Consider the following 23,814-nt stretch of genomic DNA (forward strand, 5'->3'; position numbering starts at 1 on the left):
TCAATAATTTCTTGTTGGTTAAGTATGAGTTCGTAGTATTACTGATAAACTTACTATTTAAAAGAAAATAAAATACAACTTAATAATATTACCTACTAATCAAGTTATCTTACATCTCGAAAATTGTGTCATCCTTTTAATTTTAAATGCAAACAACTAGGGTCTGTTTGGTAACGTTTACGTTTTCAGTTTATATTTACAAAAATTTTATAAACTGATTTTTGTTTATTTTTTGTTTATTTTTAGAAAAACATAAACTACAAACGCGTTTGGTAATTGACAAAATGTTTTAAAAAATTTAAAAATATAAAAAAGAGTGAGAAATGGCAAGTGGTGGCAAGTGGCGGCAAGTGGCGGCGGAAGACGGTAGTGGAAAGTGGTGATGATGGGTGATGGGTAGCGGGTGGTGGCGGGTGGGTGGTGGTGGCAGCGGGTGGATGACGGATGGCGGGTGGTGGCGGGTAGGTGGAGGGTGGTGGTGGTGGTGGGTGGGTGGGTGGATGGGTGACGGTGGCGGGTAGTGGGTGGTAACGAATGGGTGGTGGTGGTGGTGGTAGTGGTGGCGGGTGGTGGGTGGTGGTGGCAGGTAGGTGGCGGGTGGTGATGGTGGGTGACGGTGGCGGGTGGTGGATGGTAGCAAGTGAGTGGTGGTGGTGGTGATGGCGGGTGGCGAGTGGCGGGTGGCGGGTGGTGGTGGGTGGTGACGAGTAAGTGGCGGGTGGTGGGTAGTAGCGAGTGGGTGGTGGTGGTGGTGGTGGCGGGTGGTCGGTGGTGGTGGCAGGTGGGTGGGTGGCGGATGGTTGGTGGTGGTGGTGGGTGGTGGTGGCGGTGGGTGGTGGTGGCGGGTGGTGGATGATGGTGGCAGGTGGGTGGTGAGTGGTGGTGGTACGTAGGTGGCAGGTGGTGGTGGCGGGCGGTGGATGGTAGTGGCGGATGGTGGGTGGTGGCGGGTGGATGCCAGGTGGGTGGTAGCGAGGGGTGGGTGGTGGTGGTAGTGGTGGTGGTGGCGAATGGGTGGCAGGTGGCTGGTGGTGGCGGCTGGTGGCTGGTGGTGGCAGGTGGTGGTGGGGGGTGGGTGGTGGTGGCGGAAGACGGTGGTGGAAAATAGTGGTAGGTGATGGTTTATGTTGGGTGGTAAAAAAAAAAACTGAAAACTCAAAATGGAAACACCTTTTTTGAGCTTACATTTTTTGGCCAAATTTATAAACTGAGACCACTGATTTACAAATCAAAAATTTTACCAAACAAGTTTTTATTTGAGTTTTTAAAATTTTTGTAAATATAAATAGAAAACTAAAAACGTAAGTGTTACCAAACGACACCCTAATAACACACCATATTTAATTACCTCCCCTCTACACCTTTCTCTTTTTGTAAGTTGTAGAAAGTAAACTATGGCATCTGAATTATAATTAATTAAAATTTGTTAGTGATTTCCAAATTTTATAAATAGTCGTTGTAAAAACATATATATATTTTTAATATAGTCTTTAAAAATAAATAAAACAAGTAAAAATAAATTGTAAACTAAAAAAAATTAAATTGTAAATTATTTAAACTTATTTTAATAATATGAATTTATAAAATAAATTAATAAGTAGATTGTGTAATTATAAAAATAAATTATATAAAAATAAAATAATCTAAATATAAAAATTAATTATATGAATGAATTTATAAGTAAAACTTATAATATAAAAATAATTTATATAAATTACAAAATATGAAAATAATATTCAAAATGAAAAACTTATCATTCGTTTTAATTTAGTAGTAAGTAGAGTCTCATTAACACACAAATAAAGTCTAATTGAGGGGTAACTGATGTTTGATTGAGTAATAAGTAAGATATCATTAAATAGTTATCATTTATAAGCACAATATTTACCATTTGCTTTGAATTTAGTTACCACTCATTGTGACTTTCCATGACAATATTTCATTACATATACAATTTTTGTATACCTACTGTTCGTTAGCAATCTACTTGTTACTTCTTGTGATAAGACACAAACAATAAAATAACTTAGTATTGTGTGACTCAAAATTTATTTAAAGTTTGATTACACAACTTTAAAGTTTGATCAATAAATGGTAAGTAACGTTCAATCTTAAACTAAATGGCATGGTTTGATTTAGTTTTTTTTTTTTTAATTTGGTCTTAATTTTTAAAATAGGTGAACCATACTTCATGATTTGGCCCGTAATTTTATAGTTACGATTCTAATTTGGAACTAAATTGATCTGTTTATATAAATCACCTGATTAGTATTACATTTTTGTCATAAGTTGTTAATCCTATATTTTTGCAAGTATGATTTTGTATAGCAGTTGAATTAGTTCTAAACAATCATCTAAATTATTTTTGTTTGCAAAATGACAACATATTGCTGATGGAGTATGCTTGATAGGTACTTGCTCAGTCCGGAGTGGATGTATAGGTTTAATTTCAAACTATGAGGGCTTACAAAGAAGAGTTTGAGACCATTGTCCTATCTTGCTTATGGAAGATATGGGGGATTGAGGTCCAAAGCCATTTAAATTTCTTAATGCTTGGTCCCTACACCCAAATTTCATAGGCTTTGTAGAGAAAGTTTGGGCTGAATCTATTGAAGAGGGTTGGGTTGGTTTCAAATGCCTAAGGAAACTCAAAGCACTAAAACTGGCCCTGAAAAATTGGAACAAAGAAGCTTTTGGAAATGTGGAGTTTAAACTCAATCTTCTTGAGAATGAGCTACACATGCTTGACCTGGCAGTTAAAGAAGGATCACTGACTAGGCAGAGTTAGCTAGAAGAAGGGAGGCGAAAGAGGAAGCTTGGAAATTGAGTAGAATGGTGGAATGGATATGGGTGTTGAAATCCAAAGCTAATTGGGAATTAAAAGGGGACAGAAATACAAAAATTTTCCATATTATGGCTTCTTCCAGGAACAACAAGAATGCATTATGTTCAATTAATGTGAATGGGGTTATAAAGGAAGAACCTGAAGATATAAGGGTTGAAGTCTTGTAGCATTTCATAAACCATTTTACTGAATATTGGTCCAGTAAGCTAAGCTTATCTGGTCCTTTTAAATCCATTAGGGGAACTAAGGTTAGTGATGCATTAGAAGCTGAATTTACTGAAGCAAAAATAATAGCAGCAATAAAGAACTGTGAAGGGAGTAAGGCACCTGGACCTGATGGATTCAACTTGATGATCTTTTAGAAATGTTGGTTCACAGTCAAGGGTGATGTGATACAATTTATTAAGGAATTCCACCAAAACTCTAAATTGGTCCATGGAATTAATAGTTCTTTTGTGGCTTTGATTTCAAAATTTGATAATCCTTCTTGCCTTAATGACTTTAGGTATATTAGTCTCATAGGCTCTTTGTATAAAATTCTTGCAAAAGTTTTATCAGACAGGATAAAGAAAGTGATGCCAAGAATTATTAGTAAATCTCAATCAGCATTCATTGGGGAAGAAATATTTTGAATAGAGTATTGATTGCGAATGAAATAGTTGATGCTTGGCAGAAGAAACAGAAGAAATGCATTATATTAAAACTGGATTTTGAGAAAGCTTATGATTCAATTAATTGGGACTTCCTCTTCTCTATGCTTTCAAATTTTGGGTTTGGCAATAAATGAATTAGTTGGATTAGAGAGTGTGTGTCCTCAACCAAAATTTCTATCTTGGTAAATAGATCACCTACATCTGAGTTTAACCCTGAGAGAGGGCAAAGACAAGGTAACCCATTATCACCATTTTTGTTTAATATTGTGGCTGAGGTTCTTAGTATTATATTGGTGAGAGCTCTGCAGACGGCATTGATTAAAGGGATAGTGGTAGGCTCAAATGATGTTAGGATCACTCATGTTCAGTTTGCAGATGACACAATATTATTTTGTGAGGCAGAAGGGGAGGAGATTATCGTTATCAAAAGGATCTTGAGGTTTTTTGAAGTATTATCTAGGCTGAAAATTAATTATCATAAGAGTGTGATATGTGGGATTGGGGTTGATGATGACCTTACTAAAGAATTTGCTACTAAATTGAATTGTCTTCACCAAAATCTGCCATTCAAATACTTAGGGCTGTCGCTGGGAGCTAGTCCAAGAAAAATAAGGACATGGCAACCAGTGATTGATAAATGCAAACAAAAGTTGGCTTCTTAGAAGAGGACATTCTATCCTTTGCTGGTAGATTAACTTTGATAAAATATGTGCCATCTAGTTTACCAATTTATTACTTATCTTTGTTTAAGATGCCAGAATGTGTTGCAAAGAAAATAGACAAAATTCAATCTAGATTCATATGGAGAGGTGATGAGCTTAGAAAAAAAATTCATCTAGTCAGTTGGAAGGAGATTTCACAGAGTAAAAGCTAAGAAGGTTTAGGAGTTAAGAGAATCAGACTTATGAATGATTGCCTTCTTTTGAAGTGGTGGTGGAGGTTTGGCTCTAAAAATGATGCATTCTGGAAGCAGGTGATCTACAGCAAATACAGTGAGGCTGGAAGGGGATAGTGGCCACTACCTGTGGTTAGTCTCAAGTCTTCTCAAATCTGGAAAGGTATTATGGGTGTTGCCTGGTATAGACCTGGACTGGTTGACTTCTTCAAAAGCAACATAAGTCCAGTTATTGGGGATAGGAGGAGAACACATTTTTGGGTGGACAAATGGATTGGCAATATTTTTTTGAAAGAGGAATTTACCAAACTGTATTCTTTATCAATGAACAAAGCTGAATCTGTGAATTTGGTGCTAAGTAGCAGAAATGGGATTGAGAAGGGAAATATTAGCTTCAGAAGATCCCTATTCCAATGGAAGGTGGAGGAATTGAGGAGGTTGTATGAGATGTTAATCAAGCACCTGCTCTTAGGGAAGAAATGAGTGATAGTTTGAGTGGGATGCAGAGACATTTGGGTTATTCTCTATTGCCTCAGCATACAAGTGGTGTGAGTTGAGTTTTGTAGATAATAGTAAAATAGCATATTTCATTTGGAAGAATGTCTCTCCACCCAAGATTCAGTTCTTTGGTTGGTTAGCTTGAAAATGAAGGATATTAAGACATCTAGTTATCTACAAAGAATTGGAGTTGCCAGTGATGATATAGATGTTAATTGTATTTTTTGTAAGGAGGTGGTGGAGAGTGTCAACCATGTGCTACTTTTTTGTCCCTTTATTTGGAAGATTTGGTCCAGAATTTTAAATTGGTAAGGTATACAATGGGTAATGCATGGATCTGTGAATAGCCTTTTAAATTGGTACACTAGTATTAAGCTCAAAAAACATGAGAAGATGATCTAGACAGCACTCCCCCTAGCTGTGCTATGGTCAATTTGGAAGTAGAGAAATGATAGCATCTTCAACAATGCACAGGCAGATCTTGATGGTCTGTGTGAATCCATTAAGGTTAGGATTGCATTGTGGGTTAAAAGCTCTGGCCCATCCTTCAATTACTCAATGAATGACTTAGTTCACAATCTTTAGCAAGTGAGATTCTGCATAAGGGGTGGGACTTGAGTTGTTTGGGAGGTTGCTTTTCTCCCCTGCATCACTAGAGGCTGCTACAGTTGCTTAGTGATGGTCGTTATGCTTTTTGGTGGTTTTTCTTTGTTGTTGGTTTCTCACCAACTGTGTGGTTGTGCTAGTAAATGATTGGGTATCTTCCTTGGTGCCAACCTAATTGGGATTGAGGTAGTTTACTTTGATACTTTTTGCGCTTCTTCTTCTTTATTGATGTGATTTCATATGAAATGTATGCTTTTTTATCAATAATGTTTTTTTTTTTTTTTTTTTGCTAATCAAAAAAAAATATATATTGCTTGATGTTCAAATAAGTTGTAAATAATATTTTATGATCATGTTGTGAAAACTATGATTTCAAATTGAATCGAACTTCGTTTTATTGGTTCAGTTTGATTTTGTTATAAGATTTTTATGGTCTAATTTCAAATTTCATGAATCAGTAAGTAGTCATTTGGTCATTGATCTCTTAAACCAAATCGAACCATGCTCACACCTTGAGAGGGAGATTTATAGTCTGGCTTTGGGCCGTGAAAGAAGCCGGATAGGATGGGGCCGAGCAAGTTTGGGCCTAGCTAACTTGGGCTTACCCGGGCCTGATCTCGCTCGGTCGTGGCCAGGGCCTGAGGACGATCTCATGTTTTGAACCGAGCTTCCCCAGATTGGAACTTGCTCGATCGAGGCCCATCTCCGAGGTCCACCTTTGCCGAGACAGGCTTTTGCTACCCAGGTTTTATGGGAGCACGATTAGCTCGGTTATGCCGGAATGCTACCGAGCTCAGCTGTATGGAGTTCGGCAATGGAGCACTCGGGTACGCTGCGCAGCGCGGTCGTGAAAGGCCGAGGTGGTTCCGCTGGTCTGCCGGGCTCTGCTAGCATAGCCTGACAGTTTGGTTAGGTGGTAATTGCAGGATTTGTGCTGACAGATGGGAGAGCAGCACCACGTGTCAAGAGACTAATGGGAGCAGATCTGCGCACAGAAAGTATATAAGCGAGTCTGCGCCCCCCATGCTGGGATGGAACATAATTTGGTGAGAACAACCTAAACACTCAACTCTCTCCTCTCTCTCTAGATCCCTGAGTGTGTGCTAACTTGACCGTCGGAGGGGTTTTCTGGCCACACACCGCCGGGTAGCTCACCGCTGTTGTGTTCGCAGGTCGATCGGACAGACAAGGAGCTTGGCGGAAAGGAGTACGGGCTCTGCGAAATATTTGCTCCCCGTACACACCTAATAGGACAACTTACTATTTAATGTAACTCTACTTACCATTTGTTTTGAGTCTATTTATTACTAAATATAATAAATTTCATAAATTTAATAGAATTACACCGATCTCCTTTTTAGTAAAGTTAAAACAATCACAATTAATGCAGATAATGCAGATAGTATATAAATACAAGAATAAAAAAAGATAAAATATGTATTTCAATATTAAAGAAATAACATCATTTTTTATTATTTATACAACTAACAAAATGTTATTAAAAAATGAACTAAATATTATGTAAATTAAATTTTGAAAGAAATCTAATATAATCATGTCAAATTTTATGGAACTCAATCTTTTTTTTAAACCCTAAAAAAGATTAGTGTATTTTTTTTAAAAAAACAATTTGACGTAAAACCCAATTGCATTAGAAAGTCACTAGCTGTTCTCAAAAAAAGAAAAAAAAGAAAGAAAGAAGAAGCTACCACCTGCAAAACCGGTAATTCCCTGGTGACTAAAGTGTGTTGGAATTAGTATTTCACTTTTAGGTATGATACAGAAAAACCATTTTTCTATACTGTAGTCGGACCCTTTCCCAAAAGAGTATGTACATCTCACCTCAACTCCACAATTACCACTATGTCTTGCAAAATTCCCTACTAACTAGGACCAGTGACTGCATATGATAACAACACATGCTTAAAAATAAGAAAATAAGTTAATGAAATAAAATCGAGTTTCGCCTTTGCAGCCCAGTTGAGTCAACTCGATCTCATGCATGGTTAAATTAAATAAAAAAATAAGGATGAATTATCAATAAGTCATAATAATTGAATTTAATTTGTCCTATTAAAAATAAGTCTTAATAAAATCGTCGTTAAAAATAATTTTTTATATATGTCGCTAACAATTAGTGACTTTTTTATCATGGCTTTTATAAATTGTCTCTAAAACTTACAGTTAGTGATATTTTTTTGTGACGAATTTGTCAAATTGTCGTTGAAAATTAAAAATTAGTAATTTTTTTGTGGTGATTTTTTTAAATTGTTACTAAAACTTATAATTAGTGACATTTTTTGTGACAATATTTTTAAACTATCAGTAAAAATTAATAATTAGGAATTTTTTGATAATGTTTGATAAAAAATATCATTAATTCTCACAAGTTCTATTAAATAATAATTTTACCTATTAAAACTTATACGTAAGTCTCCATAAAATAATATACATCGTTAATCGTATATATAGCTTAATAATGGTCCCAACACCCTTGCAAAAGGTACCCAAATCTGCCTAAGGATCTCCTGTCCTTAAATATCCATGTCTCCATGTCTCAAATCACTCACAACCATTAGATATGTCTTGAGATTCTCAAATTTTGGAATTCTCATATGATCCAATAGCTGTGAGTGATTTGAGACAAGGGGCATAAATATTTGGGGACAGGGAATCCTTGCTCCCCAAATCTATAGAATATTTATTATAAAATCAATTGAAAATCTTGGAGTTTGTCTAGAATCGAATTATATTAATTAGATGAAGAAAAAATTATTGGGTGCAGATATGGTACCCTATGGCATGCCATATGGTACCTTCAATCAATCACAAACACCATGGCCTCCTATGTTGTTTTTCCATCACCTAATATATAAATGTAGCTCCCACTCTCCCAACAAATAAGAGAAAAAAAAGGTATCATATGACACTTACCCTATCTGTATTCAAAAATTTCTCAGATAAAAGACCTTTGTAAGTTGATGGTTTCGTCGTCAAGCCACAACTTCACTAACTTCCTCCCTACTTTTTCTTTTTTCCATTTTTTCCTATACAAACAAACACAATGGACTCAACCCTAAGCTTAAGCTAAAAGCCATCAATGCATTATGAAAACCAAACAGTATCACACCCCTATTTTCCCTCTCAATTTTTTTACCCAAAACCATTAGGCTCATTTGCTTTCTCACTAAGCCAACATTAATATTGTGGGCTTAACTCTTAAACAATAAAATAACATAAATGAGAGAGAGAACTAAGAATCCACCAACCTACTAATATTTCTCATTTTTACATACCTAACCACCTTTCACATCTACCCCTCCTTTCTTCTTCTTCTTCTTCTTCTTCTTCTTCTACGTTTCAAGGTCCATTGGAGCAAAGGCTTTTCCCATGCGAACAAAGCTCCTCGACTCACACAGTTTACTTTTCTTCTGGGCCTCAACATCTTCACCTTCCGCCTCTTGTACTTCATACTTTGATAGCGAGTGGTATTTGACTTTCTCTCCATGAATTTTGATGAAGAACAAGTACAAGCACATGGCACAAATGGTCACCAGAATCAAGTACCAGCTAAATTGGATGTTTACCAGTGATTTGGCACGCTCGAGCGCCTCATGACTCTGGCACCGGACCACTTTGTGGCCTTCTTCCAAGTTCATGAAGCAACCTTTTGGCATGAACTGTGGGGTCCAAAGCATGAAGCCCATGACCATTAGCCAAATACCTTGGAATAGTATGCTAAGAGACCTAACAAAACTGATCAAGAAACTGTTAGGGTAACCAATACCCATGAGAGTGGTGGTGAGAGAGACAAATATGGCAATCTGGAGGAGCAAGTGGTATTGGCCTTCAACACCTGTGTGGTCAGCCGAGTGGAGGTGGAAGATGAGGAGTTGCTGGCCAAAGGCAAGGGCTCCAAGCAATTGGGTGAGACCATATTGGGCTTTCGGGCAAGTTCGGTCAAGGATGATGGCAAAAGCTGCATAAACAAAGAAAGTCATGGATATTGAGGAATGTTCAAAGTTGTGAAGATGGTTGGAGGGAATGGTGCCATCCGGGTCAAAAGGCTGGTGGCGTTTGGGGCCGATGAAGAGTTCCATAGCTATAGAGATGGAGCAGCCTGCCATGATCAAGGAGAGCTCTAAGTACCTTAACTTTGAGGTGGGAAACCATGGCATGGATTTGTAGTTTGTGTTGAGAGCATGGAGTTTGATATGGTTAAGGAGGTGCCATAAACCAAAGACAAAGAAGCCAAAGCCAGGTGCTACATGTCCCACCAAAGTGCCCATGTTTTTTTGAGGACTTTATTCTCCTAGTTTGTTTTGTCCACAGAGCGAGAGAGAGAGAGATGACCACAAGGATATATATAAGAGGAGAGAGGATTGGGGTGAAGAAGGATGGGGAAAAGGATGGAGTTGTTGAAGGACTAGAGGCTTCCATGAGGGGTTTGAATTTTGTAGATTTTGAAGGGGTTACTTGTTTGGTGGCTTGAAGTTCTAGAATGAAAGAGGGCCCAAGCTCCATCAATTAGACTTGTCAAATGGCTAAATTGTCCCCGATTTTAGTTTTACGGCTGTCCTAAAATTCATTTGTTATTACTATATTTGTCTAATTATTTGATAATGTGAAACACAAATGAAGAAACAGGGCCGGTCCTGGGCATGGACCAATCAGATCATGACTTAAAATCCCTCAAAATAGATTTAAAAGGGGTTCTTTTATTATGGTTTACTGTAATATATTAGATATGTTTTAAGTTCAAAAAAAAAATTAAAGAATGTCCAAACTAATTTAAAATAAATTGATCCATTAAAAAATTGAAAGGCCTATTCAAAAAAATTAACATTGTTATCCATTGAAAATAGACCCAAAAAAAGGGTCCCCTCCTATTGTAGTTTATTGTAATATATTAGGTATGTTTTAAATCCAAAAAAAAACTTAAGAAATACCCAAATTAACTTAAAATAAATTGATCCATTAAAAAATTGAAAACGCAATTTAAAATAACTAGCATTATTATCCATTGAAAATGATTTTGCAAAAAAATTAGATTATTCAAGTATTATTGATTTGTTTGCTTCTAAAAATGCAAGAAGAGCGAGGATCAAACGATACTTATTAATTATTGTAATATAATACTAAGTATTTTTTATGATTTTGACACAAATTTTGTCTTTTATCTTCATTTTTTTTTTTCATTTTTTTTCATTCAATGAAAAAAAAAATGTGAAGGATCTCAAAAATTTATTAGTTGATTATTGGTTTTGGGCCCCAGAAATCTCAGGGCCCAGCCTGAGAAAACTTGGCACTACAGTCGGATTCATGCTCTGTTTCTAGGCATTTATAAATGGGTAAATTACCAACAGGTCTTATAAGTTGGATTTATTTCCCTTCAAGTTCTATTTAAAATAAGTCACAATAAAATCATCGTTAAAAATATTTTTTTTAATGATTTTTTGCATATCTCTAAAAATTAACAATTAGTAACTTTTTTTGTCGTAGTTTTTTTAAATTGTTGCTAAAACATACAATTAATAACGTTTTCTTGTGACAAAATTTTTAAACTGTCGCTGAAAATTAAAAATTAATGACTTTTTTTGCAACGATTATAATTAGTGACATTTTTTGTGACAATTTGCAAACTGTCGCTAAAAATTAACAATTAGTGACATTTTTTTAATAGTATTTGATGAAAAATATCATTAATTATCATAAAACCTATTGAACAATAAGTACACCTATTATGACTTATACATAAGTCCCCTTTATAAATAGAGTTTTTTCAATCCAAAAATTTGTCATTTGTGAATGTATTCCATATCATAAATTTTCTTTGAACAATTTTATGGATGCAAAATATTTTACCAAAATTTTGACACAACACTCACGTGGATATCAAACCCACACTCATGTAAGTGATTGGTAAAAATTTTAATTGAATATTTGGAATCGCTAACATTTTTTATTTTCATATGATCACTATAAGAAATGTCACTTTTGGCTACTAAACTATTGGTCGGCAAAAGGCCTAAATTTGGTCGCTGAAACGATTTCCCGACCAAATATTCCTGTCGCCAAGTTCGTCACCTATACCCTGTCGGCCATAGTGTTGGCGACCAAAATTCATTTCGTCGCCAAAAAATGAAACATTTCCCTACTAAATTTCTTTTAGTAGGCAAATGGTATCTTTTCGCCACTAAAACCATTAGTCGCCGAATGTGACTTTTGCCTACTACGCTCATGTAGTCGAGGAAGGTGTTAGTTTTTGCTACGAAAATATTGGTCACCGAAAGTGAACATTTACCTACGAATCCTTTGTTAGTCGGCAAACGTGGGCTTTCCGCTACTAAAATTTTAGTCACTAAAAGTTCTACCGTTAAATTTTGACCAACTATTAGAGACTAAAAATTTTGGTGACCAATAGAATACATATTTTTAGCCACCATGTCATTAGTCGTGGTAACTTTTGCTGACTAAAACTGTTCGTAGCTAAAAACCTATTAAGATTCATCTGAAAACTTTTTGCCACCAAAAGTTTTAGTCGCCATATGATACCCTTTTTTCCGTGACTAAAAAATTTAGTGGCCAATAGTTTACTTCTCTCATTCTCAAATTTTTTAGCTACTAATTTGTTGGTCACAAAAACGTTTTGGGTTATGTTTTTGCTACTGAATTATTAGTAGCCAAAACTTTTGATTACCTATTTGGCTACAAAAACATTTGGTGGCCAAATAATTTTTTGTTTCATTTTTTTTTTTTTTAAAAAAAAAAAAAATTGTAAACAACCTGTATTCATTATTAGTACAACCTGTACCCTGTATAAATAATATAATCCATCAACACTAAAATATATTATCAACCATTAAACCATTCAACAACGTGCACACATTTCAATTCCAAGCATCCAAAAAATTAATCTTCAACGTCCAATTCTATATATAATAGAAATTCCATACACTCCAAGTCTAATCCAACGTCAATAATTTAAATTCATACATAATACAGAAATAACCAAATTAATTGACAAAAAGAACATATGTACCACGACAAAAATTTAATCTGTACTGCCCCAAAACTATTTTGTACCACGTGCTATGCTAATTTTTACCACGCCAATTTTAATCAGATATTTACCACACCAAAAGAGTAATTTGTACGAGCCACTATATATACGGATAGAGATATAAAAACAATGCCCTCCCGTAATTGTCAAAAAATTATATATCCACATTTGTATGTCCAAAACCATCTGCAAAAAAAAATAAATTTCATTAGTTTGGTGCCTATATAGCAACTGTATTAATTTTAAACATTAAAAGCCAAGGAGAGTAATAGCTATTAATTAATGAAAGACATCCAAACATGGAATTCTTGACGAGCATCGATTCTATGAATTAATGCCAAAAGTTGTGTTTATAGCAATTAAAAGGGCGACAGTCAAGAAAAGCACTAAACAATTTACCAAAAATATTGTGCCACGTTTAACTAATAAAGAAAGAGTTAAACAAACGATAGTATTACCAAAATAAGGTGTCCTATTTACGTACCAAAAATATTGTGCCACGTAACTAATAAGGTGTCCTATTTACGTACCGTTCGTCCCTACATGTCACATTTGTCACTAGTAAGCTTCCCGTTACCTAAAAACAGTGGTTCGGGGGTTGTTTTGTATTTTCGCCCCCCGAACCCCTTTTTTCGACTAAGTTTATGACATTTTCAACTCTAACTCCCAACATAGGTGTCCTATTTCCGTACCTCAAGTCCCTACATGTCACATTTATCACCGGGAAGCTTCCTGTTATGAAAAAATTGTGGTTCGGGGGCTGTTTTGCATTTTCGCCCCCCGAACCCCGTTTTTCGACTAAGTTTATGACATTTTCAACCTTAACTCCATACATACGTGTCCTATTTATGTACCGTCTATCCCTACACGACACATTTGTCACCGGGAAGCTTCACGTTACGAGAAAATGGTGCCTCGAGGGCTGTTTTGCATTTTCGCCCCCCGAACCCCTTTTTTCGACTAAGTTTATGATATTTTCTACCCTAACTCCCAACATACGTGTCCTATTACGTACCGTCTGTCACTACATGTCACATTTATCACCGGGAAGCTTCCCATTACGAAAAAACAGTGGTTTGGGGGCTGTTTTTCATTTTCGACCCCCGAACCGCTTTTTTCGACTAAGTTTATGACATTTTTAACTCTAACTCCCAACGTAGGTGTCCCATTTACGTACCGTCTATCCCTACATGTCACATTTGTCACCAGGAAGCTTCCCGTTACAAAAAAATAGTGGTTCGGGGGTTGTTTTGCATTTTCGCCCCCCGAAACCCTTTTTTCGACTAAGTCTATGGCATTTTCAACTCTAACTCCCAATGTTGGTATCCTATTTTCGTACCGTCTGTCCCTACATGTCACATTTACCACCAGAAAGCTTCCCGTTACAAAAAAACAGTGGTTCAGGGGCTGTTTTGCATTTTCACCCCCCGAACACCTTTTTTCGACTAAGTTTATGACATTTTTAACTCTAACTCCCAACGCAGGTGTCCCAGTTATGTACCGTCGGTCTCTACATGTCGCATTTATCACCAGGAAGCTTCCCGTTATGAAAAAACAGTGGTTCGGGGGCTGTTTTGCATTTTCGCGCCCCGAACCCCTTTTTTCGACTAAGTTTATGACATTTTCAACCTTAACTCCATACATACGTGTCCTATTTACGTACCGTCTATCCCTACATGACACATTTATCACCGTGAAGCTTCCCGTTACGAAAAAAATAGTGGTTCAGGGCCTGTTTTTCATTTTCGCCCCCCAAACCCCTTTTTTCGACTAAGTTTATGATATTTTCTACCCTAACTCCCAATGTACGTGTCCTATTTATGTACCGTCTGTCACTACATGTCACATTTATCACCGGAAAGCTTCTCATTATGAAAAAATAGTGGTTCGGGGCCTATTTTTCATTTTCGCCCCCCGAACCGCTTTTTTCGACTAAGTTTATGACATTTTTAACTCTAACTCCCAACGTAGGTGTCATTTTTACGTACCGTCCATCCCTACATGTCACATTTGTCACCGGGAAGCTTCCCGTTACGTAAAAATAGTGGTTCGGGGGCTTTTTTACATTTTCGCCCCCCGAACCCCTTTTTTCGACTAAGTTTATGACATTTTCAACTCTAACTCCCAACGTAAGTGTCCTATTTTCTTACCGTCTGTCCCTACATGTCACATTTATCACCGGAAAGCTTCCCGTTATGAAAAAATAGTGGTTCGGGGGCTATTTTGCATTTTTGCCCCCCGAACCCCTTTTTTCGACTAAGTTTATGACATTTTTAACTCTAACTCCCAACGTAGGTGTCCTATTTTCGTACCGTCTGTCTCTACATGTCACATTTATCACCGGGAAGTTTCCCGTTACGAAAAAACAGTGGTTCGGGGGCTGTTTTGCATTTTTACCCCCCGAACACCTTTTTTTGACTAAGTTTATGACATTTTCAACCTTAACTCCATACATACGTGTCCTATTTATGTACCGTCTGTCCCTCCATGACACATTTGTCACCGAAAAGCCTCCCGTTAGGAAAAAATGGTTTGAAGGGGGCTGTTTTGCATTTTCGCCCCCCGAACCCCTTTTTTCGACTAAGTTTATGACATTTTCTACCCTAACTCCCGACGTACGTGTCCTATTTACGTACCGTCTGTCACTACATGTCGCATTTATCACCAGGAAGCTTCCCGTTACGAAAAAACAGTGGTTCGGGGGCTATTTTTCATTTTCGTTCCCGAACCCCTTTTTTCGACTAAGTTTATGACATTTTCAACCTTAACTCCATACATATGTGTCCTATTTACATACCGTCAGTCCCTACATGACACATTTATCACAGGGAAGCTTACCGTTACGAAAAAATAGTGGCAGTGCTGTATTTAAGAGGCACAAACATACTACCCCTTTGTTAGTGTCCTACTTACGTACCCCTTTGTATTTGTCTCCTCCCTTGACAGTTTGAACATATATCATGAACTATAGGAAATAAAACTAGAGACTCATGATCATGCAATTTTGTTTTTAATCAGGCAATGCTACATTTAAGAGGCACAAACATACTACTAAAACAAATTCTAGTTGTGTCAAGAAAAAAAAATGTTGTAACTGAGCAATCCTATGAATTAAATCATGAAACATTAGCATACATCTATCTATATTTATATATTTTATTATAATTACAGATTGACCCAAGCAACAATATATGTAACAGTAGCCTATTAATACCAATGAACTGAAATGCTAATTAAACTGGTGAGTGAAGTATTATATATATATACACAAATATCTTAATCACGCATTCATTACCGACCAACTGTTTTTCAATTATTATTTTATTATTATTCTAAACATGAATAACAGTGGCCCAAAGAACAATGTTCAAATCTATTTATATATGCTGGAAGTCCTATCATGCCTCGGAAACAATGTAAATAGGTTTTTTTTTTTTTTTTGTAAATCATGAACTCAAGTCATAGAATTATAATTCACTAAACATGAATGGAATTACTTTCATGTAATAATACACATGGACATGAACTGTATAGGCATTAACATATTTGGTGTAACAAGCAAAAATTAAAGGAAATATTTGGTGTAACAGGCATTAACATAACTAGAATGCAAATAATTCATCACTACTTAATAAAAGCAAAAAAGTAAAGCAACGAAGCTACATATGACTATTAATTATAAATGGTCTTCAAAATGTAAGTAAAACACAATGCAGAAGCAGAAAGTAGGAGATTGAATGTGAGAAAATTAAGGAATCATGATAGATTTTTTAATAGATACACTAAAGTGAATAAGGAACTGTCTACTATTCTCAACCGTTGTTGCACATTTTGTAGTGGTGATAGTTAAACTGATCAAATACATAATTGCGCCTAAGCCTTAGCTGAACTTTACAAATCCATTATTCGAATTTTCAACCGATTAGGTCAACAAGATATATCCTTCGTCACATTTAGCTCTTGCAAAATGGTGCCCCCCGAACCCCTTTTTTCGACTAAGTTTATGACATTTTCAACCTTAACTCCATACATACGTGTCCTATTTATGTACCGTCTGTCCCTACATGACACATTTGTCACCGAGAAGCTTCCTGTTATGAAAAAATGGTGCCTCGGGAGCTATTTTGCATTTTCGCCCCCCGAACCCCTTTTTTCGACTAAGTTTATGACAGTTTCTACCCTAACTCCTGACATACGTGTCCTATTTACGTACCGTCTATCACTACATGTCACATTTATCACCAGGAAGCTTCCCATTACGAAAAAACTGTGGTTCGGGGGCTGTTTTGCATTTTCGCCCCCCGAACCCCTTTTTTCGACTAAGTTTAAGACATTTTCAACTCTAACTCCCAACGTAGGTGTCCTATTTTCGTACCGTCTATCCCTACATGTCACATTTATCACCGGGAAGCTTCCCGTTACGAAAAAACAGTGGTTCGGGGGCTGTTTTGCATTTTTGCCCCCTGAACCCCTTTTTTCGACTAAGTTTACAACATTTTCAACTCTAACTCCCAACGTAGATGTCCTATTTTCATACCGTCTGTCCCTACATGTCACATTTATCATTGGGAAGCTTCCTGTTACGAAAAACAATGGTTCGGGGGGCTGTTTTGCATTTTCGCCCCCCATACCCCTTTTTTCGACTAAGTTTATGACATTTTCAACCTTAACTCCATACATACGTGTCCTATTTACGTATCGTCTGTCCCTACATGACACATTTGTCACCGAGAAGCTTCTCGTTACGAAAAAATGGTGCCTCGGGGGCTGTTTTGCATTTTCGCCCCCCGAACCCCTTTTTTCGACTAAGTTTATGACATTTTCAACTCTAACTCCCAATGCATGTGTCCTATTTACGTACCGTCTGTCCCTACATGTCACATTTGTCACCGGAAAACTTACCATTACGTTAAAACAGTGGTTCGAGTTACTATTCAAAATACCACTGTTGAAAACAACATGGTACTTTAAACGAAGATTGAAATTCGCTATGTTTTTTTAACATGTTGCTACTATAGTTAATCTTAATCAAGTAATCTAGGAATGAGTATAAAGAATCAGCTCAGAAACTTATAAACAAAAGTTAAAGCGAAGATATTTAAACAACTCTCATTCAATTTGTGAGGCAGATTAACTCCCAAATTGATGACATTTTTAACTCTTAAAGCGAACATATTTATACAAAGTAAGTGTGACATTAATGAAATTGTTCTTACCAAAAAGCAAACGTCGGATGCCCAACTTAGATTCCCAAGAGTTGTGACAGTTTGGCAACTACGTTATTAAGATGCTCAACTTTTGTATTTGTCTCCTCTCTTGCCTTTTGTCCCTCCTCTCGCTCTTTCAACATCTCATTGGATAATTGAATGTGCTCCTCTCGCTCTTTCAACAGCTCATTGTAACATCTCTCGCGCTCCTCTCGCTCTTTCATTAACTCGCCATGATCTTTTTGCCGCTCCTCACGAAGTGCCTCCACCTTAGCTCGCATTGCCTCCATGTCCTTATCGTGTGCTCGTGATGCAAATATGGTATAGGGTTGTGGGCCACTCCCAAATCCAAGCAAGTACCTTTTCCTCTGTCCAAGCACTTGCCTTGAAATCTCCTCCTGAGTCAATGGCGTCCCTGACTCGATGGCAGCCGCTTGTACATTGACTATCTCTTGTTATCATTGCAAATAAATAAGACGAAAAAAACTTTGGCAACATATATGTATTATTGGGTACTAAGTACAAGAAAATATTGAATACATATATTTCCTTGTCACATACTTACATGCAGCTCACGGCATTTCGGATGGATCCAATCATTCGTTTTCTTTGAAGTGTGTTTGTCCTCATAGAACTTTGGGAAATCCAACTCTCCATTTTTTGCTACCTGTTAACACATCAACGTATAAATCAATGACACTCAAAGCAGATTTTTGCAGACAGATTTGTTGCAGACAGATTTGTATGATAAAAGAGTTTTTGTAGACAGATTAGTAGTTTAGACACATTTCTGAGCAGTCATAGATTTATGTAGACAAATTTTCATTAACAGATTTTTAAACAAATTTCTGGACAGATTTGGAGACAGATTTTTAGACAGATTTGCAGCCATATTTTCAGACAAATTTGCAGCCAGATTTGGAAATCTGTTGCAGACAGATTTGTAGTTTATACAGAGTTCGAATTCAAAGAGATTATCATTAACAGATTTATATTTTTCAGACAGATCTTTTACAGATTTTTTCAAACACATTTGTACCAGAATTCAAACAGATTTTAAATTAAGAATTGAAAATTTTGTTCCAACAGATTTTTTCGAACACATTTTTCAGATTTTGTCAAACAGATTCTGTCCAACAGATTTTTGCAAACAGATTTTCGTAGATAGCCACTTATAATCACTTCAAATTATGTGTATTCTAACATATGTGTGTACAGGAATATCTGTTTTTTATGAATATATTTACTTAAATCTAAAACAAATAGAGCTGTTTTGCTTATAAGTACCTCATGTGTGTGTGTACAGATTTTTTACAGATTTTTTCAAACAGAATTAAAACAGATTTTCCCAGGCAGATTTTGCGAGACAGATTTCAAATGAAAAACAGAGTATAGTCCTTGGACAGATTTCGAATGCAAACATGTGGCAAGGGTATCATTAACATATTTTTTCCACACAGTTTTTTTGCAGACAGTAGATGTTTAGTAACAGAGTTCAACATATATATAGTTTAAAATATGTATGGATTCAAGTTTAAAAAAATTCAAACTCACCATAGCAGCCATTGCGATAGGAAATGAGCGAGACCCATTGGTATGATTGTACAGCAATTGACTCGTATTACTCTTCCCAGCTTTTGACTGTTTCTAAAAATAAGACAAGCAGATAAACATTTTTTTGGTAAATATTAAGGCATATCACATTTTCACATAGATGTATGTACCCTATGTAGTCTATTATTTTACCTGGTGAGATGCATCTTGCCATGCCACATCGATCAAATGCTTCCAATCATCTAAACTCACCCCTACAGGCGGATGAGCATAGATCTCATCACGTGGAAGTCCCTCTAACAATTCGAATTCTTGCTTCAAGGTGTACCTCCAATCTTTGTACAACCCATAGGCCTTCTTATTCACAATCTCTTGTGCTTGTAAGTCATTGTGAAAATCGTCTCCAATTTGAAACTTGTCCTGCAAGCATAACAAATTGAAATTGTAATTATTAAATAATAGTCTCTCTTATTAGCATACATAATACAATTACATCTTGTGGACAAGTAATATTACTTACAAGAACAGCTTGGATGACGGCAGCTTTTGTAGTCTCATCAAGATCCAGCCATGACTTCACATCTTTCAAAGGGCGTTCTAATTTGAATTCCTAACTCGTTAGTTGCTAGAGTGGCATACTTGCCAGTCATTGCATTCAACCCCCGATCGATGTGAACATAACATTTTTCCCCTTTCTTGGCTCTAATTATTTTTTGTATGCCTTTGCCAAGTGTCGGTCCGCGTACACGTAGGGGCTTCAAAGTCCCTGTTAACAAAATAACAACACAAAAATTGGCTACAAATTGGCTACAAAAAAACAATGGCAATGGCAAGTGATAATTGACAAATTTGATACACTTTAATCTTACCTACGCCACTCGGCTGCGTTTCGGATGGGGCTTGTGTCTCATTAGAATCAACCATTGGTTGGCTAGTGCCATGATGAGATGGTCCCACATTTGATCGAACGGGAAGAACAGGAGACGGAGCAACGGGTGATCCTAAAGGAATAGCAGCGGGCGAGTCTGTTTCTGGCTGCGTGAGTGTCTTCTTCCGAAGCCAACCAGTCTTTAAGCCAGGAACCATTTTCCAATCTGCAAAACCACAAGAAAGACTATAAAGCATGATATGCGTGCTTTAAAATAAATTAGACAAAAATAAATTTTTATAGCATGAACTAACTCAACTAATACATGCTTAAGTACATGATTTAGCATGATATACATGAACTAAATTACACAAAAACAATAAAAATAAATAAAACTTCGTCACAGAAAAAAAGTACACCCAAATAATGCTTGATTATTGCACTTTCAAGCTACAAGAATAAGGAATGGATCACATCAGGGCATCTAACTCTGGTGTGAATATGGGACAGAAGGAATAAGTTAACCAACCTTGAACTGTTTGCTGATCTGTTGAAGTTGATATGTTTGCTGCTGTTGATGAGTATTTTTCAAGGGCTTCACTAATTTACATGCAAATTGAGTGAGAGAAAATATAAATAAATAAAAAAATTGAAGATCTCGTCAAGCAATGAAGAATGCTTTTACATAATTCCATTTGAACATTCAAAAAATGATGGGAGTATGTAGAAGCTTTGTTCCATGGTAAATGTGCTTAAATGTAGTCTACATACATGGATGAAAGATGTATAACTCTGTCATATATTGCTTTGTATAATTAAAAACTATGAGCATTGCGACCTATTGTTTTACATTTGTTAATCCAAAACTCTACTTCATCTAGATTTTAGTTCATTATAATTGAATTTTACCCTTTTAAGGATAACTTCAAAAAAAAACACTGAAAAATTAAGGGAACACTCTAGATCGCTAAATTCATTGTCTGGGAACACAAGTTTTGAAATGTGCGCTCCAAAACATAAATCATTAGGGTGCTAGCATTTTCTGATAACATTGGGGCTCTAGGAGGCACAAATGAGCAGTCACATGCTTGTCATTTACAACTTACCTCAAAGACTGCCAATCACTCCTGGGGCAACCCACATCTCTTGGATTTTGGTCTGCCTTCATATGCACATAATCATTAGTTAGTCTCTTCAGCATTGCAATTCTGCACCAAATTAACAAACGAGCACTTGAAACCTTTGAAGCTGCCTCCTAAAAGTTATGAATCCATTGAGCGGCTTCTTCTAGACTGCTTGCTCCCAACTAGGAAAATTTAGAATTCACAAATTAAACGTCTTGGTTGTTTATTGTATTGAGAAGCAGCACAATATCTGACAAGGTAGTTACCCCACCTTTAGTTGATCATTGTAATTAGAAGTATTGTAAAGTGTGAAAATGAAGAATACCTGAGAGTTACATAGCAGAGGGTCATAACAGTCCATAAGAAGAGAAAAAAAGAAAACATATTGACGCGCCATAGTTAAATGATTTAACATTCATACTTTTCTTTGAATGCTTTCTCTCCCATTGTCAGTCACCCGTATACATGAGTCGATTATTGTGCTTCTAATAGGATCCTGGCATAAGAATTAACGTCTTTCATTAAGATATCATTCCTGATAATTTGGTACTTGTGTAAAATGTGGGAAGTCAAAAACATAATATAAAGCGTTAAAATATTACAAGAAATCCACTTGCAATAGCTGTGGACAAGTGTGGATTACTTATCCATATGTTTAAAAATGAAGACAATTTATCATTCATTTTAGCCACCTATTGATATTCTTGGATCCCTATAATGACAGAATTCATTCACACTCCAAAAATGTTAGCCATTCAAATGGCTAATTCCGCACAGAAGAGCAAACATTTTAGCCTACTTTTGGACTTGGTGTTGGTCCAAACAAGTTACGAAACAGTTTGTCTAACCAGTAACCACCAATTCTGCATCTTTTCTTGTGCATGCATTGATGAATAACACAGTTTATCATATACAAAGGAAGCAACCAAAATGCATGAAGGATTTGCACACATAATGTAGATTACAGATAAAAGGCAAAAAAGGTTACAAAATTAGCCAAACATAACAAGCCCCTCTAATTAACATTTGCATCCAAAGAGAGATTCTCAAACAAATCAAGTGTCAGCTTAGCACACAACAGTCCACATCTTAAGAAACTTCTTTATGTATTCATTTCTAATTACCCCAAGAGAACACACTTGCTAATTTATTTCCATTGTACACGATGTCACCAACCAATAGAAAACAAGAAGTGCCCCAGCCCAAGTGGTCAGATGCCTGCTTGGCCTCCTCATCTGTGGAGGTTACTACTAACTCACTGATGTATTTCCAAAAAAAGAAGAAAAAAAATTTAAAAAAAAAACAAAAAAACAAAACCACAAATGGGATTAGAGGGACACCCCCCCTCTTCTCCCACTAGCTTAACCATATAGTCCTCATCATCGGAATATGATATTGATACATGATATCACTGTCATTGTACCTAATTTTAATCTACATAAAGGATGGCAAAACTCACAAGACATCATACTTGCACAGTTGCACGTGAGACAACAACCAAATTCAAATAAAGACACCCCCAAAATCTGCTAGCAAGTTGTCTAAAAAGACATTTTGAAAAAGAAAAGGAAGTCGGTACTATGTCATTACCATGTTTTCTGATGGGAGTTATTATTGTACAACGAGACTTCCTATTTGTTACCCAGAATTTCTAACACTGGATATGCTTTATGATACACAAAATAAGCCCCAAGTAAAATTCACAAATAAAAGCATCCCCAATTCAAACTAACAAAATCAATAAATTTCTTTTACACAAACAAACAAACACAAAGATGATTATACATACATACATACACACAAAATGCATACCTATGTAAAAACATGGGTGAATTACACTTTGCCCCCTTTATGTTTGGCCATTTTCCCACTTTGACCCTTAACGTTTTTTTCCCTCACTTTGGCGCTTCATGTTTTAAATTTTTTCCTAAAACTAACTTTTGTTCAAAATTAGACAAAAAAAGTTGGTGATTAAACTAAAGCAAGGATTGAAGATTGCATGGTTTGACCTTTAATCACAATGCATGGTTTGACCAAAGTGATTTGACCTTTAATCACAATTTTTTCCGACAATGATTGAAGATTGCATGGTTCTCTTCTAATTGCATGGTTTGACCTTTAATCACAATGCAAACTGACATTTTTGGAAGGAAGTAAAGGCGTAGGATATCATTCTATCATACATGATGCTCTAGGAGCATAATCGCATCCCTTAACCAAGGCATTTTGGAGAAAAAGTTGGTGATTATGTAATGCAATATTTTGAAGCTATGGAGAAGGTGATTGATGCCCTACTTGCCAATCTGGTGTTCTTGCATGCAGTTGACCTGGAATATTGCTCTCCATTTGTTTGCATGAGGATAATTTTCTTGTTTGTATTTTCATACAGGTTAAGCTAAATCAAGGATTGAAGATTGCAATGAGTATTTCGGGTGAGGGAAATGCATATCTGCAAGTAAGCCAGCAACATTTTTCTACAGTTTGTTTTGGGTGCTTGTTTT

The 23,814-nt window shown here is 36.3% G+C and overlaps 1 protein-coding gene across 1 annotated transcript; it reads right to left on the reverse strand.

Annotated features, from left to right (window-relative positions):
* Positions 1-8,437: 8,437 nt before the first annotated feature.
* On the reverse strand, positions 8,438-9,953 carry LOC145807433 (uncharacterized). The gene has a single exon (XM_082905615.1). It carries the CDS (start codon positions 9,784-9,786, stop codon positions 8,851-8,853), a length of 936 nt encoding a protein of 311 aa, XP_082761741.1. The 5' UTR covers positions 9,787-9,953; the 3' UTR covers positions 8,438-8,850.
* Positions 9,954-23,814: the final 13,861 nt, after the last annotated feature.

Source organism: Camellia sinensis, chromosome 14 (genome assembly GCF_055761805.1).
Source record: "Camellia sinensis isolate YWXY chromosome 14, ASM5576180v1, whole genome shotgun sequence".
NCBI lineage: Eukaryota > Viridiplantae > Streptophyta > Magnoliopsida > Ericales > Theaceae > Camellia > Camellia sinensis.

Excerpts from the sequence above, each read along its gene's own strand:
- LOC145807433 (XM_082905615.1), bottom strand. The coding sequence starts at position 9,786 with ATGGGCACTTTGGTGGGACATGTAGCACCTGGCTTTGGCTTCTTTGTC.